This window comes from Equus quagga, chromosome 9 (assembly GCF_021613505.1).
Source record: "Equus quagga isolate Etosha38 chromosome 9, UCLA_HA_Equagga_1.0, whole genome shotgun sequence".
NCBI classification, from domain to species: domain Eukaryota; kingdom Metazoa; phylum Chordata; class Mammalia; order Perissodactyla; family Equidae; genus Equus; species Equus quagga.
Window position 1 is genome coordinate 86,897,513 of NC_060275.1, and position 22,398 is coordinate 86,919,910.

General features: G+C 39.4%; 1 protein-coding gene across 6 annotated transcripts in view; it reads right to left on the reverse strand.

Moving 5' to 3' along the window:
• Positions 1–946: 946 nt before the first annotated feature.
• ZNF131 (zinc finger protein 131) overlaps positions 947–22,398 on the reverse strand; it is a 30,322-nt gene continuing 8,870 nt past the window's right edge. For 5 of the 6 annotated variants that reach the window (XM_046672119.1, XM_046672117.1, XM_046672120.1 and 2 more), the window contains exons 4-7: positions 21,788–21,932; positions 10,168–10,853; positions 3,445–3,575; positions 947–2,782 (exon numbers count right to left, since the gene is read on the reverse strand). In XM_046672119.1, coding sequence (XP_046528075.1) covers positions 2,096–2,782; positions 3,445–3,575; positions 10,168–10,853; positions 21,788–21,932 — 1,649 coding nt within the window. In that variant the 3' untranslated portion in view covers positions 947–2,095. The remainder of the gene's footprint in view (positions 2,783–3,444; positions 3,576–10,167; positions 10,854–21,787; positions 21,933–22,398) is intronic. The other variant, XM_046672121.1, reaches the window with a different exon arrangement.

Below are 22,398 nucleotides of genomic sequence, written 5' to 3' on the forward strand. Positions count from 1 at the left end.
TTTTTTGGAAAAATAAAATGAACTATATCTGCCCTTCAAACCTGTCTTGAAAGGCCTTGCCAAATCTGAAAATTCAAATGATAATTTTAACACTTTGTTGTGCCTTTTTCCCTGATCTCTACCTTGTGGTCAGAGCTCTTGAAAGATTATGTTTAAAAATAAATCTTGTTTCATACCTTGGCTTAAGGGCACAGCATGAGCTATTTTCAGCATTCAGAATTCACTAGATACTAACTAGTAATTTACATACTTGAGACCACTATTTGTCAGGGATTTTTTTTTTTAACAACTAACTCAGGAACATGGACATCTTAAAGCAAACAAAATTCAATGTGATGTAATTTAATTCTATCAGTATTTTCTGACTTGAAAGAAAAAAAAATATATATATATATATATAAGTAAGCTTTGCAGTAGGTACCCAACTGCCAAACACAATAGACTTGGAAATGCTCACACACTTTTTTGATCTTAAAATAAAAACACAACCTCCTATTCCTTTTGTCTCTAAATCTGTGACTTCTCCCGTTGTGGTAAGCCTTTCTCTTCAGTGTATTTCATAAATGTGATACCATTTAACATCAGGATTACCAAAGGGGGATAAGCTGAATTGATCTTTTAAATTTAACACCCTAATAAGCAGAGAAAGTATTTTTAAAATAGGCTCTACTAAAAAATTCCATTGGCTGTTGCGCCCCACCATTTAAGAACTGCAAATAACAACCTCTTCCTCCTTCCTTTCTTTTGAACCGATTTTTGGGGACTGGAGGTGTGTACTGACAATTTTATATTTCAACTCATGTATCAGTCATGTTAATATAGGTAACATAAAATCATCTTAATACAGATGAGAAAACATCTCTGACCACAAATCAACTTCCACACTGGTAATTAAAAAAAAAAAAAAGAAGAGTCAAGACCACCATAATTTTAAAGTTTACTTTAAAAATGCAAATATCTCCCAATATTTAACAGGTAAAGAATATAGCATATTGGTTTATTTTATGTGGTTGTTATATTTTATTTTCCAAGTAATACTGATTAAAAATATGTACACATCTACTTTTAAGTCCACAGTTTAGCACTCTTATTTGTATGGCTTTAAAAGTTATAGCACAGGATCTTTACATTAAGGATCGGGGAAAAAGATTCATTCAAAACAAAGCCTGATATACTATATACATGTTTTTCTCTGTACTTTACTTTAAATACATTAATTTTTAACTGATGCTCATCTTATTTTCATCTGATGGTAAAATACTAGTGCAACTTTTCATCAAAATAAACTTTACCACAGATACAAATGAATTTTCCCAATTGAAAATGGCCCTTCAGCTGCCATTAAATGAAATTTGTCAACTTAAGTGAAAAAGAATTGGTAGTTGTCATTACTAAGCAAAAATATAAAGTACTATAGCATCACCTACATTGCTCCTTACAACACAAACTTTTAAAGAACCAGAGATGCTTTATAGAAGTTTAGTCGGTTTTGAAAAGGCACATGGGTGTGGATTTTTTTTTTTTTACATTCTAGAAATTTTGCCACCACCACTCTGTTTCTGTTGTATAGATGACATCTGTGACTATTGGGATAGACAACAACATTGTTCGAACTAAAGAAAGCCAGAAACCAAAATTTAACTGCACAGTAACAATGCACTTTTCTTCATGCAGCCTTGTGTTTCCTATATCAATTTTCTAACATGCATTAGAATACATAACCTTGTATTCTAATGAATTTGTTTGATTTTACAATACATAAAAAATTTGAGGAAGGACATGACCTAGGAAAGAGAGAAGGGAGAACCCTTACCACAATGAAAATAGATACATTCGTACCCAACTACATAAGAAGAATATAATCCATTTAAGTTTCCAGAAATAAAATTCTCAAAATTTCCCATTCACTTACGGGACAGATCCCTCCTCTGTGGCATTAAGTGGGGGAAATCGGTTTGTTTCAACAGAAACAGTTCGGCACAACAGGAAGAAGTTTAACTTTGGTCCACTTGTCTGTTAGCTTAAGGACAGTCACACTGCCCATCATGAGTTCAAAACCCAAAACATAAATTTAAAAATATATTCATTTGTTATTTCATTCTAGAACCGGCATAGGTGTTCTGTTCTCGTTCCCTGACCTTTCAGCTTGGGAATCCATTGTTGGTTTGGTCTCTAAACCCTCAGCATCTTCGTGATCTTCTCTGGCAGCCTCAGCAGCATCTACTGGGCTAGGCTCTCTCTCTTCCTGGTTCATGATTTCAGGGGACACTTGATCCAAGTCTGCTTCTAGAAGCTCAGTTTGTACTTCCACTGGCATCTGATTTACCCGTTCAACATGCAGTTCCTCTACATGTACTTCGGTACCTTCTTCAGTCTGAATTCGACCCACTTCTAGATAACTCACCTGGACCTGCTCTGGAAGCTCACTCATATGTGAATCGTGTACTTGGCTGTCCTGGAGCAGATCTGGATGGACCTGTTCCACAGTCACTTGTGCTGAATCCACCTGAACCTGAAGCAATGGTAACACATGCACCTTCCCAACTTGTTCTATAATAGTCATTGATGTCACAGGTTCAGTTTGCACACGTGTTTCTACTGAAAGAACTTCTTCAGTTACTAGACGCTCTGAAATATTATGAGTATCGCTGAGATGCCTCCTTAATTCATTTCCTTGCATAAACCACAAGTCACACAAAGTACAATGGTTGGGTTTATCTCCAGTGTGTATTACCAAGTGATCTTTGAACTGGTCCCAGCTGTTAAACACACTGTTACAGACCTAAAATAACCAAACATATGGTATTAACAACACTTATATTCAAACTAAAGGAAATACGGATGCTTTATTCTCTGTAAGGAAAAAGTTGAAGATCTTTCTGCAAATGTCGTGAATATGATACTTGTAATATAATCTGGTCCAAGAGATTTTGTAACTCTTTTATTTGGTCTTTTAGCTGATGTAGCTAACAATTTAAATACATTTTGGGAAACATTGTAATATTGCCTTCATTGTTTAAGATGTCATATGAATTCTAGGAGTATAAAGTAGCAATATTATATTTTCTCCAGAATATCAACATTTAGAACAATTACATTATTTGGGATAAATATACATGAATCATGGAAGAAGAGGCAATTACATTTGGTCCGCCTTCCCCTGCCTCACCCGTGAATTCTAATGATTTCTCCATGGTTAAGAATAACCATAGTTTCAGACTACCCGTTATTTAGGACATTATTTTACTGACAATGGTGTCATCTAGGGTTGGGTTAAAAAAACACTACTCTCATCTCCCTTAAAAAAATCAAGACAATGATGTAATCTTTACCTTCATTTCTTTCCAAAGGGTCAGCTCTACACCTTTGCTCTAGACTCTGTTATCCTTTACTCTAAATGCTTTCAAACACAGACGCCTTTGCTGTGAATACACTCACACATACCTGACATTCATAAAGCTTCTTTCTTCCCTTTTTTGCCCCCACTCCAGTTTGGCACGCAGTCAGGTGACATTTGAGGGTGCTATTTCTAGCAAATCGTTCATGACAATTTGGACATTCAAAAGGTTTTTCACCTATTAGAATAGAAAAAATTATATTGACAAATTAAGAAAAATAGAAAAAGCAATTAAAGTTTTTTTATTTTTGGTTAATTGTAATAGCACCTTCTTAAAAGGAAGATTGGAATTTATAATTCAGATGTTTCTACCATATCCAAAAGATTTTTCTAGAAGTGGAATTAAGTTTTCAGTGATTATTATAATTGTACCTGTGCTCTGACAAAGAAATAAAATTTGAATCTGAATTCTATCCCATGTTTTTGCATATCATAAAAAACTGTATGTTTTCCCTTAGATAAAAATCAAGATCAATCTCTATTTTGGGGAAATACATTGCTAACCATTCCGTAAGAATGTTTTGAGCACTTACTGTGTGCCAGACCATGTGCTAGGTGATTAAGATAAATAAACTGTCCTTTTTTTTTTAAGATTGGCATCTGAACTAATAACTGTTGACAGTTTTTTTTCTTTTCTGTTTTTTCTCCCCAAATCCCCCCAGTAGATAGTTGCATATTTTTTTAGTTGTGGGTCCTTGTAGTTGTGGCATGTGGGCTGCTCCCTCAGCATGGCCTGATGAGTGGTGCCATGTCCGTGCCCAGAGTCTGAACCAGCAAAACCCTGGGCCGCCGAAGTGGAGCGTGAGAACTTAACCACCTGGCCACAGGGCTGGCCCCAAACTATCCTTGTTTTTAAAACCTTCATATCACAGGCCAGGGTACTTCAGGAAGGTAAAATACTTAAAAATAAACAAATGCAATGCACTGTAGAAGGTCTGTTACAGAAATGAGGACCATGGAAAACGTACTGCAGCAGCACAAAGCAGGAGAGTGGTTCATTCTGCCTGGAATGGAATCAGAGAAGGAAAGGAAAGAAATTTATTCTAGGCAGAGGCACAGAAATATAAAATAGCATGGTGAGTGAGGAGTAAGGAGGAAGCTCAATAATGACTCCCAGATCTATGGCTTAGAATATCAACCAGAATAAAGAACACAGAAGTCTAAGTAGGTTTGCTGTGGGGTGTGCTGGGAAGGATTATAAATTCAGTTTTATGTCTGTTGAGTTTGAGAGCAAAGTGGAAAATTCCAGTAGACAGTTGTATGGACAAATCCGGAGCCAAATAGAGGGTGGACTGACATAGAGACTAGGAGTTACTTTAGGTGGTAATAAAAACCTTTGATGTGGATAAAACTCCCAGTATGTTATGTGATTAACAGAATCAAGGCCAGATCCCAATGAAATGCCAAGTTAAATCAGCAGGTAGATGAGGCAGCAAAGAAAATGGAAATAACAGCCAGAAGTAGAAGGAAAGAACACTGAGGGAAATTAAGGAAGAAATTTCAGGAAGGAGAGGGTAGTAAACAGTACCAAACTGAACAGAGATGTCACATAGGGTAACAACTCTCGCAAGAACAGTGCAAGCGGTGTGGTGGGATCAGGAGTCAGACTACAGTGGGATGAGGGAGAGTGAGTGAGAGGCAAGACAATGAAAACAGTCCGTGCAGAAATTCTTTCAGGAAGGCTAGGACATAAAGAGGAAAGGTGGGAGAGAGGTACAAGTCATTAACAGATTCAAGCCAGAAAAGAGTCATTATTTATTTATTGAAGGGGAAGAAGCCAGTGGAGGAGGAAAGGAGTAGGAATGATACATGAAGCAGAGTCTTCAAGGAGACATCAAGGTGTGGGATCCAGGGCTGACCATGAAAAAGAAAAGGGAAATATCTTTCTCTGTAATAAAAAAGGAAGCGACAAAGATGGAAGTTTACTGCACAGGTAAGTTAGGGATAAGAAGACAGCTATGTCATCTTCTGGGGTCTTGAGTGCTGCACTGAAGGTCTAGAATAGAAATTATGAAAAGAAAGATATAAATCCGACACCAAAAGGCCTAACTTAAGGTCTAATAGGAATTTTTTCCAGCAGCGCTCAGCAGGGAGTAGGAGTAAATGACTGCAATAATACCAGGATGGAGGGTTTTTTAGAGTAAGGGGGTTAAGAAGCCAAGGGAATGTGCTTAGAGTACAAGAAAAAGTGACTCAAGTTGTATACAATGAGCACAAGACAAGACAGAGAAAATAGGGCAGTAAGCTAGGTGAAATGGGATATGGAAGGACTGGAAGGCTAAATGAGGGAGAGTCCAACAGTTAGAGTAAGGAAAGAAGAGAGAATTCAAAAGACAGGATGATGCTTGTAGGGAATGGGCCCCAGTGATGATGAGGTACTAGTCGTGACCCTTATAACTAGGCACAACAGACACAGTCAAGTAACTTTGAGCCGTGGTTTCTTTCCCTGACAAAACTCCAGCTTATTTTTTGTGTAAACGAGATGAAAAAACTAATTTGAAAGAGAAGACCTAATCACCTAGAATTAGTGTTGGTACAGAAACTCCTTTTCAACTCCCCAAATGTTGGGAGATATTGCTAAATAAAATTGTTAAGTTTTGGATTTTGGTAGTATATTATTTTTCAATATAAATGAAACCTACAAATACAAATTGGCACAGCCTCTTTAAAGAGCAATTTGACAATATTTTCCAAGATTTAAAATGCACATATTCTTTGATTTGGCAATTCTGCTCTTAAAAATTAAATTACTTGAACATGCACACAAAGATACATACAAGTATGCTTATTGCAGTATAGTTTACAGTATAGCAAAATATTAGCAACAACCTAAATGTGGATCAAGAGGAGTGGTTAAGTAAATTATGGGATACCCATACACCGAAATATGCAGCTACAGTGAAAAAAATAAGTAGATTCATGAATGTTTCATATATTAAAAAGTTCAAGATAAATTAAATGGTACAACACTGTACTGCATATTCCTGTTTGTTTTCTCAAAAGCTCTGTGTGTCTGCCTATCATTATTTGAAAATGCAAAGACTATATCCAGAAGGATAAATAAGAAAATAAAGGCAGTAGTTGCTTCTGGAGAGATCTACTGAAGTAGGAAAGACATTCACTTTTCACTGTATGTTGAGCTTTTGCTATTTAAAAAACTATTAATGAACCCCCCAAAATCCAGAAATAGCACCAGATTAATCATTCTTTAGATGTATAGACAGCACAGTCTCCAAAGTGCTTTTACTGTCTTCTCTTATTTGTCACAACCCTGTAAAGTAGGTATCATTACCCTTATTTACACAGACAAAGAAAGAGACCCAAAGATAAAGTGACCAGTCAAGTTTATCATGCTGGCAAATGTCAGAACTGGAGCTGGAATCTAATTCTGATTTCTGGACCCACATTCTTTCTATGATTCCACACTACTTTTCCAGGAAACTAGGGAACAATTATTTGAAAACATGGTTAAAGGTCACCTTTAGGTTCTCTTTCACACTCGGTATCCCTATCAACATGTCAGATATCTCCCCCGACCCCTAAAGTGCTTACCCTACTATATTTTTCTTTCTAAATTAATAACCTCCAATCATGTAGCCACTCAAATCAGAAAGCTGGGAGCTACCCTTTCACCCCACATCGTACCGATCACCAAATCCTGTTGATTTTGCCTACTTAACGTTACTCACATCTCCAACCCTTTTCCACTATTATTGCCTTTACTCAATCCCTCATTCTTGTTTAGATTACTCCCTCAGCTTCCTGATTAGACCTAGTAGCTTTCATCCCACTCTAATCTATCCTGCCAGTCATCTCTCTCAAACATAAATCTGATCAGATCTCTTCCTAGATTAAACTTCTTTAAAATAACCCAGAGTCCCCCAAGAGAAATTTGAACTCATTTACAACACTTATGAAAATAATTACAAGATCTTGGCCTCATCTCCCATCATTACTTTTTCTCTCTCTCGCCCCTGAACCACTGGTAGTTCATCCATGATGCCTAAGTGCATGCCACACGGTCAGCCCTTCATAACTCTTCAGCTGCATCTCTTGGCATTCCTCCACTTGGACCGAATCCCCAAGCCATGATAACCTATTAGCAGTGCTCCACACGAGTTCCTTCCTCTCTTTTCTCTATGCCTGTGTATGTTTCATTTCTTTTGCCTGGAATGCTCATCTTCTGGCTAACTCCTTTTCCTTTGGGAGTTATCATAGGGTAAACCCTCTAGGAAGCAATCCTTGCCCTTTCCATCATAAACAAACAGCCCAGGCATGCATTCCCATAAGACTCTGTGCTTACGTCTATCAGCACTTAGCCTATCACACTGTGATTGTGCCTGCTTGTCTCCCCCAATATAAGTTTGAGCTCCTTGATGGCAGGGACTCTAAAATTTCTTTATCTCCATGACCAAGAAGATTGGTATTACCATTACTATTTTCCAAATGGAAACAAAATAATTCCAGAGGACAAGCAACAGCCAAATTTTGCTTATCAAGCCAGATTACAGTGTACGCTTTAAGAATATACAAGAAACCAAACCACTAAACTAACAAAAGTATGCAAAATATGCAACTGAGGGGGGTGTATTATGTATATATTGAGGGTAGGAAACAGGAACATATTGTTTCCTTACCTTACACTTAGCTGTAAGTAAAAAACAATCCATCCTTATTTTTTTGTGGCTGAGGAAAATTAGCCCTGAGCTAACATCTGAGCTAATCTTCCTCTATTTTTTTGTATGTGGGACACCTCCACAGTGTGGCTGGTAGGTAGAGTATGTCCGTGCTCAGGATCCAAACCCATGAACGTGGGCCACCGAAGTGAAAGGCACAGAACTTTAACGAGTCAGCCATGGGGCTGGGCCCAAAAACAATCCATCCTTTGTTAACATAAACATAACTTAAAACTGTTTACTTATGCTCCTCTTGAATTCACCAAGTCTTGATCACATCTTAAACTATCTTGTCACTAATTACTAGTACAATAATTGATTGAGATTAAAAAAGACAACGAAAGTTCAGTTTGCATTATGTGCTCAAATATTCCTCCCATGGTCATCTGGTTCTATAACTTATAACTACTTAAGTTAATTTACTTATGTTATCTCACATCATTTTGACGGGAAAGACAAAGGCACACAACATAATGTACTTTAGCTGCCTATTCTGCTGTTTGATCCAAAACACAAAGTGCAGGATTTGGAAAGCACATTTTAAAACTTTCAAAATGGTCTGTGTTGTCCTATTTTCAAACAGGTAAGTCACTAGTTTTGGGTAAAAGAGACAATTGCTTCTACTTTCACAATGCTAGGAAATAAAAGTGACTGATTATCTGTTGGGGTACCAGAAACCACTATCAAAGTGCGCTAGTTATCAAGATAATGCCTATTTACCAATTTACTGTGCTGCTGGTAAATCAATCCTTTGACAAAACTAATCCAGAGTTACCACAAAATGTTCATCAATAGACCATTAAAATAGATGAATATTTGTTTTCTAAGGACCAAAAACTATATCTACAGGCAGTTTCCAAATATACAGGTTTATAATGTATGAAAATCAGAAAGTATTTTCCCAAAAGATTTCATAAACACCTATTAGTTATCCAAACTAGTACTTTAAAGTCTTTTAAATCCATACTGAGCTTTAAGTAAAGTATGAGATTCTCCTGCTATTCATGCAACCACTGAGTATTGATACCAAGTATCTATTCAGTTCCTGAGTATTGATACCAAGCATTCGAAACGTGAGAGATACCCCATTATCTGAATCTATCTGGTTTCTCAATTTCAAGTAGTGTGTAGCAAGTGACTTTGGACAGCAAGAGATCTATGAAAGAAATTCATCCAAAGTTCTCCAAACTCCAGCAGAGAGAAAGATTCTGAACAGTGTGGGATACGTATGTTGTAATCACTGTACTAACAGTCTAAAAAGCCTTAACCACCACACATAATAAGAACATGGGAATAAGTGTCCAGAAGTCTGACACGTAGTATACCATAGCAACTGCTCTCTCCACACCCTTGTTATAGTGGGTTTAGGGTCTTCTCGAGACTCAAGTAATTAGTGGTAGCTTCCGTGTGTGGCACAGGAGACCTAATAAAGACTGCTTGGGAAGTGGCAGCAAGGACAGGGAATCTGTCAGGGAAAAAACAGGCACAGGGGATGGATGCAGATCTAACAGCCAGAGGCTCTAAGGAAGACTCCGTGGGACAGCACCCAGGACAGTAGAAGTATTATCCTTCTCATCACCCTGGCTGTCCACCAGTCCTGACACATTTGCCCTTAGAGAGGCGAGGGGAGATGGACATACACTGCTTACCTAGCTACCAGGTCAAGCAGATGACCAAACACACAAAGGTATAAACACATCAGGGATTATCTGTAAATGTACTCATCTATGTAACTTATTAACAAGAGACAGGAAATGTAAAAATAATTAAGAGTGAAGTTTCACTATAATTAGGATTTCCTAATTTATGATCCTTAGTAAATAATGACAAACTGTGTTTTACTTATTTCTTTTAAAAATATAAAATTTGGCAAGGTGTAGCAGTCACAATGACTTTTAAGTTGATACTGATTTTACCTTTAAAACATCAATATTACAAACTAATATTACAAATGCAGTGTGAACTCAGCTTGTACATTAGAAAATACAGCGGATGGTTTCCATGGTATTAGTTAAAAACAAAAAGGATTCAGATACTCAGACTTGAAGTAAATATGAAAAAATATACTTTTAACATAAAGTATTTACTAATTACCTGTATGTTTTCGAAGATGTTCTTTAAAATGTCCAAAGTGGTCAAATTGTTTCTCACAGTACTGACATATGTGAATTTTTTTCCCAGTTCTTTGCTTCTTACTGACTCCACCTTCTTCAAGGTGGTAACAATTGAGGTGCTGTTTCCATGCGCTCTCCCGAAGATACCTTTTATTGCATATTTCACACTTGAAACTCTCAGTGGAGTGTGATTTCATGTGTTCCTTAAAATGGTAAAACAATTTAAATGAACGGTTACATTTCTCACAATGGAACAAGTCCTTCACATGTGACAGCTGAAGTTCCACAATTTCAATACCTTCTACCTGTTTGCTTGTGGGGTCAGATGCACAGCCATCTTCGTCTTTAATCTGCCCTTTTCTATCACCTTGACGGTACTTGCTGGTAATGTCCGCCAACAGTGCCAGAGCAGAATCATCAGAGGAACCTGTGCTCTGAATGTACTTTATGGACTGCTTGGCAGAAGCCACTTCCTCTAATGTATCGATGCCTTCATCTTCCACTTCAATTGTGCCTTCAGCAATCTCCACCTCAATTTCAACAGGTTCTGATTCTGCAGATGGCAACGACTCGGTGATAACATTTGAAGTTTCTGCAATCTTTCTTTTTTTTGCCTCACTTTTTCCTGTAGTAGTTTCCTCTAGTGGAGCTGAGTTTTCTTTGTTCCTGAAACATATAACGTATGAATTAAAAAATTATAAGATTTATCAAAATTTTAGCAGGCTTTTGGGAAGAAATTGATAAAGTGATAACAGAATTAATATGGAAATGCAGAAAATAAGATTGCAGGACTTATACTACCTGATTTCAAGGCTTACTGTAAAGCTATAGTAAATTAAGAAAATGTGATATTGGTAAGGACAAAGATTAACAGAACAGTATAAAGTCCAGAAATAGACCCACTCTTATATAGTCAATTGATTTTTGAAAAAAGGTTCCAAGGTAATTTAACGGAGAAAAGAATCTTTTTTTTTTTTTAAGATTTTATTTTTCTCCTTTTTCTCCCCAAAGCCCCCCGGTACATAGTTGTATATTTTGTTGTGGGTCCTTCTAGTTGTGGCATGTGGGACGCTGCCTCAGTGTGGTCTGATGAGCAGTGCCATGTCCGCGCCCAGGCCCAGGATTCGAACCAACGAAACACTGGACTGCCTGCAGCGGAGCACACGAACTTAACCACTCGGCCACGGGGCCAGCCCCAAGAAAAGAATCTTTTAACATTGCTGCTGAAGCAACTGGTATCTATATGGGAACTATAAACCTCAATCCTTACTCTCATATTGTACACAAAAAATTAATTCAAAATGGGTCACAGACTTAAACATAAGAACTAAAACTATCAAACCTCTAGAAGAAAACAGGAGAAATCTTTATAACATTGTGTTACTGAAAGATTTCTTAAATAGCACATAAAAAGCAGAAATCTTAACAGCAAAAACTGATAAAAATGGATTTTGTCAAAATTAAGAACTTTTTCCCTTCAAAACACATAGTTAACAAAAAGACAAGTCACAGACTGGGAGAAAATATCTGCAAACATATATCTGTCAAAGGTCTTGCATAGAGACTATAAAAAGAATTCTCACAATTCAATAAACTCAGTAAGAGAAGACAACTATTGGGAGACAATTCTCCATGAGCCTCTTGTGTTTTTGCACATCTTGTGAACTGACAGCTTTGTTCTAGACTATCTTTTCAAGGATGTCTGCAGAGGAGCCCGCAGCCTGAGAAGACTGAGAGTGTGTCTCCCTCTGGAACAAAGGGCAGCTTTGCTTACTGTCCACTACAATAATGCCCCCCTCTGAGACAACGGTGGAGCAGGTTTGCTTGCAGTCCATTATAAAAGATTGGGTTTCCTAAGTTGGAGATGCTTCAGCTGTGAAGTAAACCAACCATATGCACAGCATTCACCCAGGCCACTCTATGTCAGCCCTGTGGGACTTCGGGGAGAAAGGTAAACTGGTACAAATATAAAACTCATGTTACACGCTGTGCAGAAAGTAATAAAGTCTTTTCTTTCTGACCTAAGAGTCCCATATCTTCTATTAGCATCCATGAAACTGTGGCAGGATAACCTGTTGGCTTGCAAGTAGGGTAAAATCTTAGATCCCTCACAGTTCTTGCCAGGTTTTGGCAACAAGGACAGGATACTGAAAAAGATCAGGCTTTCTGGAAGAGGAAGGATGAAGCCTCACAGAGCAATTAATGGGATCTGAGGAAGTCCATTGGAGGTGGCAGCAAACATGTTAACCAAACTGTATGGTGAACTGGGCAATAAATGGCCTTCTACTTAACTGCATACTGCTATGTGTTGAATTGTGTTTCCCAAAAAGACACAGTGCAGTCCTGACCCCCTGATACCTATGAATATGCTTTTATTTGGAAAGAAATCTTGGCAGATATAATCAAGTTAAGATGTTGTCAGTAGGGTGGGCCCTACTCCAATACAACCATGTCCTATTAAGAGGGATATGTGAATACACACACAGAGGAAAAAGTCATATGAAGACGGCAATGTGAAGATGGAGGCAGAGTTTGGAGTTATGCTGCCACAAGCCAAGGAACGCCTGGGGCTACCAGAAGCTAGGAGAGGCAAGCAAGGATCCTCCTCTAGATGCTTTTAAGGAAGCATGGCCCTGCCAACACCTTGATTTAGGACTTCCAGCCTCCAGAACTGTGAGACACTAAATTTCCATTGTATTAAGCCACTCAGTTTGTGATACTTTATTATGGTAGCCCCAGGAAACTAAAACATCTATTAATAAGGAACAACTGGGAATGTAGTTGCAGGATGAGTACTGGGCAATTAAGTTCAAGAACAGCTGCTAGAATGGTGCTCTAGTTGCTGCAAACTTTGGCAGGAGGGGCAGGCATTTTCCCTGCCAATCTGGCAGTCTGTCCCATCTTAACAATGAATACTAAGATTCATGGTGGGTGGAGAGGGCAGAGACAGGTTTCACCACTTTACAGACAAGTTACTGCGACATGCACCTAAATCAAGTTTGATAAGAAAATCTGCAACTGCTACTAACAGCAACCAGTTGAGACATTAGAACTGTGGCTGGTCCATATGGAAATGAGGAGGCAGCATAATGTTTGTTAAGAATGGCAACATCTAGGCCACATCTCAGGGCTCAGTCCCTCCTGCAGTCTGTCATGTCTACCTTAGATCCAGCTGGAAATGACTGTAAAAGGTCTGAGTTTTTTTGTAGTGGGTCCTGGCTGCCATAATGGTGCTTTGGTGCTCTTGGGGAGATTTCTCTGAGACAAACTCTTATGATGAAACATTGACTAGTAAGTCTTCCTGCCCAACTGGGTTTAAAATGCTGAGTCACTTTGGGAATGAGAAAAGAATCCAAAACAATATGAATTCTTGTAGTCGGACCTGTTGAAGACCCCTCCAACCTTTATGTTAAACCAGTGAAAAGCATTAGAGATGTTATCATGACAATGGGGAAGCAAATGTCGAGGATTAAGGCACAATTAAAAAAAAAAAAAAAAAGCCACCACTGTGCAAGGTAAGTCTAAGTCAGCCAAAAGGCATAAACCTCGTGGCACCAACTAGAAAGCAATGTGAATGAGGCTGTTAAATCAAGAGGTCCCCAGTGAAACAGATGGTGTCAGTAATGTAAGCCTTGCTGCCTGGTAGAGGGCTTTGGGTGGGCTCAAAACACTGGAGGTTTGTTTAGTTGGGCACACGTAACTCTCGTGCTGTTTGAAACCAAAAGTAAATGTGCCTTGCTCACTGACACAGTCACTTTCTCCCTTCACATCTCTTCCTCTTCTACCTTCCCTTCTCCTCTACCTTGACTTCACCTGCTTGGAGAAAGATAATTAGAGGTAGAGGTGAGGTCTCCCTGTTCCCAAGGGTATACAATGAAGACTATCTACCCGTCCAAGTACACTCAAAGAAACTCAGGAATGGGAAGGATGCAAACTTCCATGACTCCGTTACATTCAGGTGTCCAACTCACCATCCCACTATGGGGAGAGGAGGCACTCGTTCAACTGATGGGGTCTGGGCAAGGTACATAGTAGGAAAGGGAGGCTGTCTTGACTCTGTGGGTGGGGCTGATTCTATGTACTATTACTGCTTTGACATCTGGATGTACAGAAGGAATTGCTATGGGACTTATACTTCCCCATCCCATAAGCAGCAGAGATGAATCATCCCAATTGGGAAGAGCCACAGGTAGAGGAGAGCTACTGAAACAAATCCCCCTGACATTTGCCACCAGTAGCTGGGTCAGGATTTAGCTCGTGTCTCTATCTCATTATGTCTAAAGTTTACGCTATATTGATGATGTCCTGTTGACTGGCAAGCCAAAAGTCTCAGTCTCAAGGGCCGTGACTGCAGTGTTACCACACCTCCACCAGCAGGGGTTGCTGATAAACCCCAACAAAATTCAAGTTTCTTGGGACCATGCAGGTGGATTCACAAGGCTCTATTCCTCCAGCAGTAAAAGAAAAACTACTGTTTCTTCACCTCCTCCCTCCTCCCACCAAAAATGAGGCCCAGCATCTTACTGGACCTTTTGGGTACTGGAGACAGCACATGCCTCACTTAGGCATTCTACTTTCTTCTTTACAGCAGGTAATCTGCAAATCAGAATCTTTTAAGTGGGGCTCCAACCAACAGGCTGCATTGGAAGTTGTCCATTAAACTGTGGCATGTTGCCTACCTTTGGAGCCCTACCACCTTAATGACCCCTTTGAGCTACAAGTCTGAGACTGATGCTTTTGCAGATTACAGCTTCTAGCAAAGGGAGGCAGCCTCCGCCCAAAGGTACTCCTTGGGTTTTGGACTTGTCAATTCCCTGACATGGCTACAAGGTATATTCCCTTTGACAAGTAAGGATTAGCTTGATGTTAGGCTCTTGTTGCAACTGACACCTGATCCCTGGAGGCTTTGAGGCTCTCTAGCCTGATGTTACCACTTGGGAATGTGTCAACTAAGACTTCATGATTAGCAAGGTAAGAAGTGCCCAATAAGTCTCACTCGTCAAACAGAAATAGTATAGTCAAGAAAGCAGTTGGCCTCTTGGCTTTACGTGAAAAAGTGGTAGCTCCTCCACTCTGTTGGCCAAAGAAAGCCACTATATCAATGGAGTCTTTGATCACTGATGATTTGGCTAAGCTGAAGGCCGATGGTGTTCACTGGGCTGCTGTAGAGCTCAGTCTTACCACCAACTCTGCAAAACCAAAAGTGGATGTGGTTGCTCTGCTCAGAAGGCAGGACTTAAGGCTGTCTTCGTAACTCTGGACATTTTCCACAATAAACCCTGTTATATTTTTACTGACTCTTGGGCTGTTGCCAATGGCCTAGATGTTTGGAAGACTTGAAAATCCTGGAAGATTAAAGACACCCATCTTTGGAATCACAACTGGAGAAACAAGTAACAGCTGTTGATCAAATTGTCTGGATCATTGATTTAGAGGCCCATGGTAATGAAACCAATGACACCAACTAGAATCAAGCCTGCACTGCCCAGACTTCCATCATGGACACCCAGATCCAACATTCTGGACGTGGTGACACATTCACTATCACAGACTGAGCAGAAAGTAAAAGACCCTATATTTTTGATGTAGAAGCTGCCAATGCATGCTAGACTTGTAACACCTGCCAAAAGTTGGCCTGTTTATCTCATGGTGAAGGAGGCAACATGGCACAGGGTGTTGTCTCCAACTGTTCCTCGCAGACTGACTACACTGGACCTTTGACTCCATCTCAGGGCTATCAGTGGTACCTCACCACTGAAGACATTTTTTTCAGGTTACACTGTTGCTGTTCCAGTCTGATCAGCTGGTTCTGGTCGCACCACGTGGCCCTTGAGACTAATCTGTGTCATATGTTTAGCTTTCTGGACCACCTGCTGTGCAATAATGGTGTGCCAAAAGCTACAATAATTGGCTGATAGTCAAGGTGCTGATGGACCTTTCAAGCTCCCTACCATCCAGATACTGACATTGTAGAGCGTTCCAACAGCCTCCTCAAACATTGACTCAAAAGATTTCTGACTCTACTTCCCTCAACTCCTCCTTGTCCAAAAATCTGAGTAAGGCAGTTTGGTCATCGAACTCAGCTGTCCCCAGAAAGGGATCATCTCTTCTCAGCTGCTCCCTGGGTAAGGATCAAGACAAAAGGGGTAGGAAGTTATATAAACCTAATTGGAAATTTAGGATTCTGCCGTGACCATTCTTAAGACATGATCCTTTTCTTGCCCCCTAATGGCAACCCTGGGACAGCCTGGTTGGTACCTCCTCCAGGTGACAGCTGATTAAAAGTGGGCCTAGCAGATTCAAACTGAAATTTAGTTCAGCTATCTGGATTCTCTTGCTGACTCGACATCATCTTAGATTCTAAGAATAATGACTGCATGGTTGAATAGTCTGCTTGCCAAGAACAGTGACAGTGGCCCTTGTGAGCCATAATGGGTCTCTAAGTTTTATAAAATGCCCTTGCCTCTGACCACTTTGGATGAAAGGTCTCAGTAAGAGGAGGGGATGACTGGAAAAGAGGTGAAGTTATAGCTACTATACTATATACTATAATGGGACACACTGATTCTGTGGAGGTGGAAGGAGAGCAACAACCCTGGCACGTGGTGAGAGAACATCTTAGACTCCAGGAGGTATGGGGGAAAAAGGGACATTAATGATCTTTTTGCCCTTCAAAACCAGCCCTAGCACCTTCCTCGGGTAGGAAAACGCTCTGATGCAGCTCTCCTCAACTGTTACAACAACTTTAAATTGACTGCTGGTTCTGTCATCTCCTGCTAGGTGGCTCTGACCACAATTTGATCATCATCCCCTTAATTCTACCAAAAAGTCTTTTGGAAACAGCAGGGGATGGCCAAGCTTCTGCATGTCCCATGCAAAACACCATATGTTTGTCCCACTACCATTCCCAAAGGTGAGGCTCAGTTCATGAGCTGGATGATTGCCACTCAGCTGGCACTCAGGTGCTCACGACAAACAGGACAGACTGAACTGCCCGCAGACAGTCCCTCCAAAAACAAAGACTAGGCTCAATCATTCTAACTGAACTGGGAAAGGGGGAGGCCACATTGGAGGCAATGTCAACCTGTGCCACTGACTGATGAAGGTCTCACTTTGCAAACACAAACAATTGTAAACAATACTTTCTCTCCAAAGCACCTACGTGCCCCTGGGACTGTACTTCTTATGTGGAAGCCAGGTACTTCCTTCCCTCCTAAAATATGATGACTTGCACAGTGGGCAGAAGAGACCACCCAGTGTTTAAGGAAATACCACTGGTAGATCAGTTTAGTTCTCAGATGACTGTAGAGATCTCTCCAAAACAAGGCTACACTTGGTTACTTGGGGGAGCATCCTAAAGCAATAACTAATTTGCTATTTATCTGTGTCCTATGCGCAGTTTTCCCCACAATGGGAGTCACCCATACAAAAAGGTGGTACAAAACTTGTGCCCAACTTAAGCCGATGTGATCAATGACACCACTTGGGCTCTGGAAGGCACTCATATCAGCCTCAAATCACTGGCCATGGTTATCATGGAAGATAGATTTACCCTTGACTTCCTCCCTGTGGGCCAATGCAGAGACTGTGCAACTGCTACAACATTTTGCAATACTTAGATTAATGCTTAGGGCTAAGTGGAAAAGTCAGTACAGAAACTAAAGGATAAAGCCACCTGGCTTTCTATGGATTTGTTCACTGGTGGAGTTCCACACCTTAGGAGGGTGGGTGTGTGGTTAAGCTCAGCACTGTAGGGTGGCCATATCCTGCTGCTTGGAGTTCTGTTGATAGTTGCCTTAATTAAATCCAGTGTGAGAAAAACTGAACAGATTAGGTCCCAGTCCCTATCACTCAGAGTAATCAGAGTGGTCACACAGTGTGGGAACACTCGTGGGAAAACTCACTAGAAGCTAAAATAATATAGAAACAAGGATATTGTTTCTCCATGGAGCTCTCCATGGATTGCTCATGCTTCTGCGTTGCTTGTACACAAAGACACCGATCGTCTTTTGTTCTGGACTATCTCTTCAAGGTTGTTCGTATAGCAAATAGCCTTCAAAGACTGTCTTCCTCCTGACTGGAGGATAGGTTCATTTATTGTCCAGTATAATAAAGATAATGGCCCCTCTGGGGCAAAGGTCAGGCAGGTTTGCTTGTAGCTTATTATAAAAGATTTGGGTTTCCTAAAGCTCAGCGTTCCTCAACAGTGATGCAAACCACTGTGAGCACAGCACACACCTAGGCCACAGTGTCACCCTTGCGGAACCTGGCATAGGAAGAAAAACTGATATGAACATGAAGCTCATGCTGCTTCTTACGCTGTGAGAGAAATAAAGTCCTTTCTCACAGACTCAGGAGTCTCATATCCTCTGCCAGGATCCCTAAAACCGTGGCAGGCCAACTTATTAGCTTACAAATAGGATAAAATCTCAGACCTTTCACAGTTCTTGACAATAACTCAATTTTAAAAATGGGCAAAAGATCTGGACAGACACTTCACCAAAGAAGATAAACAGACGGCAAAAAAAGCTCATGAAAAAATTTTCAACATTATTAGTCATTATGGAAATGCAAATTAAAACCTTTATATACCTACCAGCACGGCTAAAATGAAAAAGCCTGATCATACCAAGTACTAGCTAGGCTGTGGAGCAGTTGGGACTCTCATATACTGCAGGTTGGAATGTAAAATGGCACACCACCTTGGAAAACAGTTTGGCAGTTTCTTAAAAAAATTAAACACATCTACCATACAACCCAAGTATTCCATTACTAGGTATTTACTGAGAGAAATGAAAGCACATGTCCAAAGACCTGTATACAAATATTCACAGCCATTTGATTTGAAATAGCCAAAAACTGGAAACAACCTAAACGTCCATCAACAGATGGTATCCACACAATGGAATACTACTCAGCAATCAAAAGGAATGTAGTAGTAATACCTACCAACACCAATCTCTAAAACACAACGCTAAGTGAAAAAAGTCAAACACAAAATACTACACGTTGTAGGAGTCCATTTATAAGACACTCTAAATAAGATAAAACTACGGTGATAAAAATCAGATCAGTGGTTGCCTGAGGCTGGGGATCAGGGTTGAGAGAGTCATGAGAAAACTTAGGGTGATGGGAATGTTCCTGTGTCTTGATTGTGGTAGTGGTTACACCATTGTATACAATTACCAAAATTCAAACTCTACACTAAAATGGGTGAATTGTATTATATGTAAATTACACCTCAATAGGCTGGGGAGGAAAAATCTATAAGGCAATTGTTCTTTCCTAATAACAGGAATCTTCTCACAGTTTTAAATAAACAATGCAATTCCAGCAAAGCAAAATAAATTCCAAGTATTTTTTCAGTGTCAATCAAATACACTATATTCCAAAAGGACCTGCATACTGCAAATGTGAGAAAAGCACCTTATTCACCTTAAGATAGTTATAGAATAATCTTCTCAATACAGTTACCTTAACCAGTCAATTTAAATTTTTATTCATAAATTGTATTATCATAAATAGCCAACATGTAATACTGCTGTCTTGTTTTCAGAGAACTCTTCAGAGTATACTGTCTGTCTGACTGGTTCAAGAAATAATTCAACATGTTACTGTATGTATACTGAAAAGCACTGATGGTTGTAATTACTACAAGGATCCTAGCCTTATCATAATAAATATAAAAGATTCTTAAAAGATTTTATTTTTCCCTTTTCTCCCCAAAGCCCCCTGGTACATAGTTGTATATTTTTAGTTGTGCGCCCTTCTAGTTGTGGCATGTGGGATGCCACCTCAGCATGGCTTGATGAGCAGTGCCATGTCCACACCCAGGATCCGAACCAGCGAAACACTGGGCCGCCAAAGCAGAGCTTGTGAACTTAATCACTTGGCTGGGGGCCAGCCCCTAAAAGATTCTAAATAGGCCTGGGAAAGCAGCTGTGCCCACTTGTTCTCACCTTCATCTCCCAATGACCATACACAAGAACTCAATTAAATGCCTCTCAAATTCAACCTACGCCACTGTCATGGAATATGTTCTACTGTTCCGTTGCCAAGGACTTTCCTCATAGTGAGATACTACCAGCAAAGAACCTCACAGACAGAACATTTTTTCAGAAGGTTCTCATGCAGGATTTAACCACAAATCTGATAATGCCCCATCCATATATATTTCCCTTAGTCTACCTCCATTTTGGAGAAGGTATGACCCAATCAGGTATAAATCCTCAACACACCTCTATTTTGCTACCCATGTCTCCTCTCTCGGCAGGACAGCACTGATCTGGTTTTAACTGGCATGCACCCATCCATCCATTCACAAATGCCTACTGCACTTCTACATGCCCGGCACCAGGCATCAAATAATATAAACACACCAAGTTCTTGTCAGAAAAGTTTAATCTTGAACTCTGTCATCAAACTAATTAAAAGCTCATTAGGAGAAATGTATTTATGGATGATTACAGTTCAATTAGTTCTTAGAGTTATTCTAAATTATATCTTTTGACTGAACCACACCAGTAAGTTGGATTAAATCATTCTGTCCCATGTGAAAATGATTCTACCAAATGGTACTTCAGTTTTATGACAATGACCTACATTGAGGATCATAAGAAACAGAGGCAGGAAATAATAATAATAGCAGTTCACATTTACAGTCCTCCGTGCCAGACATAAGCTAAGCACTCTACATACATTCATTCATTTAACCCTCACAAATAATCCTACACACAAGAGTACATTATCCTCATTTGACAGATAAGGAAACTGAGCTGCTGACAGGAGGTTGAGTAACTTCACTAATGCCACACAGTGGTAGAGCTGCGTTATTACCCAGGCAGCCTGACTCCAGAGTTCTTGTTCTTAGTCACTATATTACACTTTATTACATTGCCACTATTCATGATGTAAGATGTTGACATCTTCACTCACTACATCATTTAATGCTTTTTTAAATACCTTCTTTGAGAAATTTTATGTTTTAACTGCATAGGAATGGCTCCTAAGTAATTGATTTGTTCTCATCTTATAACCATGAATAATGTAACTGAGTATTCTTTTTCCTTTTTCTTTGCACTTGGTGCTTCAGAACTCAGAGCAAGATTTAGCCCATCTAGTATGTATATAGAATTAAATGGAATGCATTTTGGCTACCATATTTCTAATTCCACTATCACCCTTACCTGGCCTATTAATTTTATCTTCATCAATTTCCTCACATTTCTAAGTAGTACTATGTTAATCTTTGTAAGCCAAGCCCTTTTCACAGTAAGGCATGGTACAAATAATTAACAATTTGAACCCAAGAAAACAGGTTACAGGGACCCAGAGAACTCCTTAAAAGTTGCCTAGTCCTCCTTATTTCATTATATACAAAAGATGCTATTTTAGTAAATCTTAACACAGTTTTTACATAAGGACAAGAAATCAAGTGTGAGGGAAAGAACAATCGATACCCAGAAGAATTTTACAGATCCTTAAATAGTCTTAATATCAAAACATCAGTTCTTTAGGGCATGACACACAAATTCTTGACTAACAGAGTGAACATGACGGAATATAACTATCTGCGCCTCATTAAAGGAATAAGTGATTACCTGACTTCAAGGGCTTTGATAGCTTCTAGCATTTGTAGAAACTCTGCTGCTTTCCATACATCATTAGCTTCTTCTTCTCCTTGTATCATTAATTTTGCTGTATATGTGAACTCAATTAAATGACGAAAGGCCATTTTACTGACACCTGTAAAAAAGATGTGCATTAGCATGTATTAACGTTGATTTAAATCTTATAACATTTAGCAAAGAAAAAGAAGCCCAGTGTTTCGAATTTGATTAGTATTTGTCATTTCTGAAGATTATTTCCTGGCAGAATTCTCATTAAGAGTAAAGTAACATTGTAGCCAAGTTCCAGCAATAACTAGCAAAAATACTTTAAGATCTTCCCTAAAGATTTCTTCAGGCTCTTACAGAGCAGTAAAATCTATCGCTAAAATACATGAGCTGGCTAACCGCTACACGTCAGATATGCTATGTCTCCCCCCAGGGTGCTCTGCGTCAGCTCAGTTCCAAAATCTTCAATGGCTTCCCATAGCTTAGCAAATAAAGTTCAGTATCACTCTGCCTTTATTTCAAGGTCCTTCACATTATTTTCCTACTTACCACTTCCAAATTTTAAACTATATTAAACTAATTTTCCCTTCCAAATT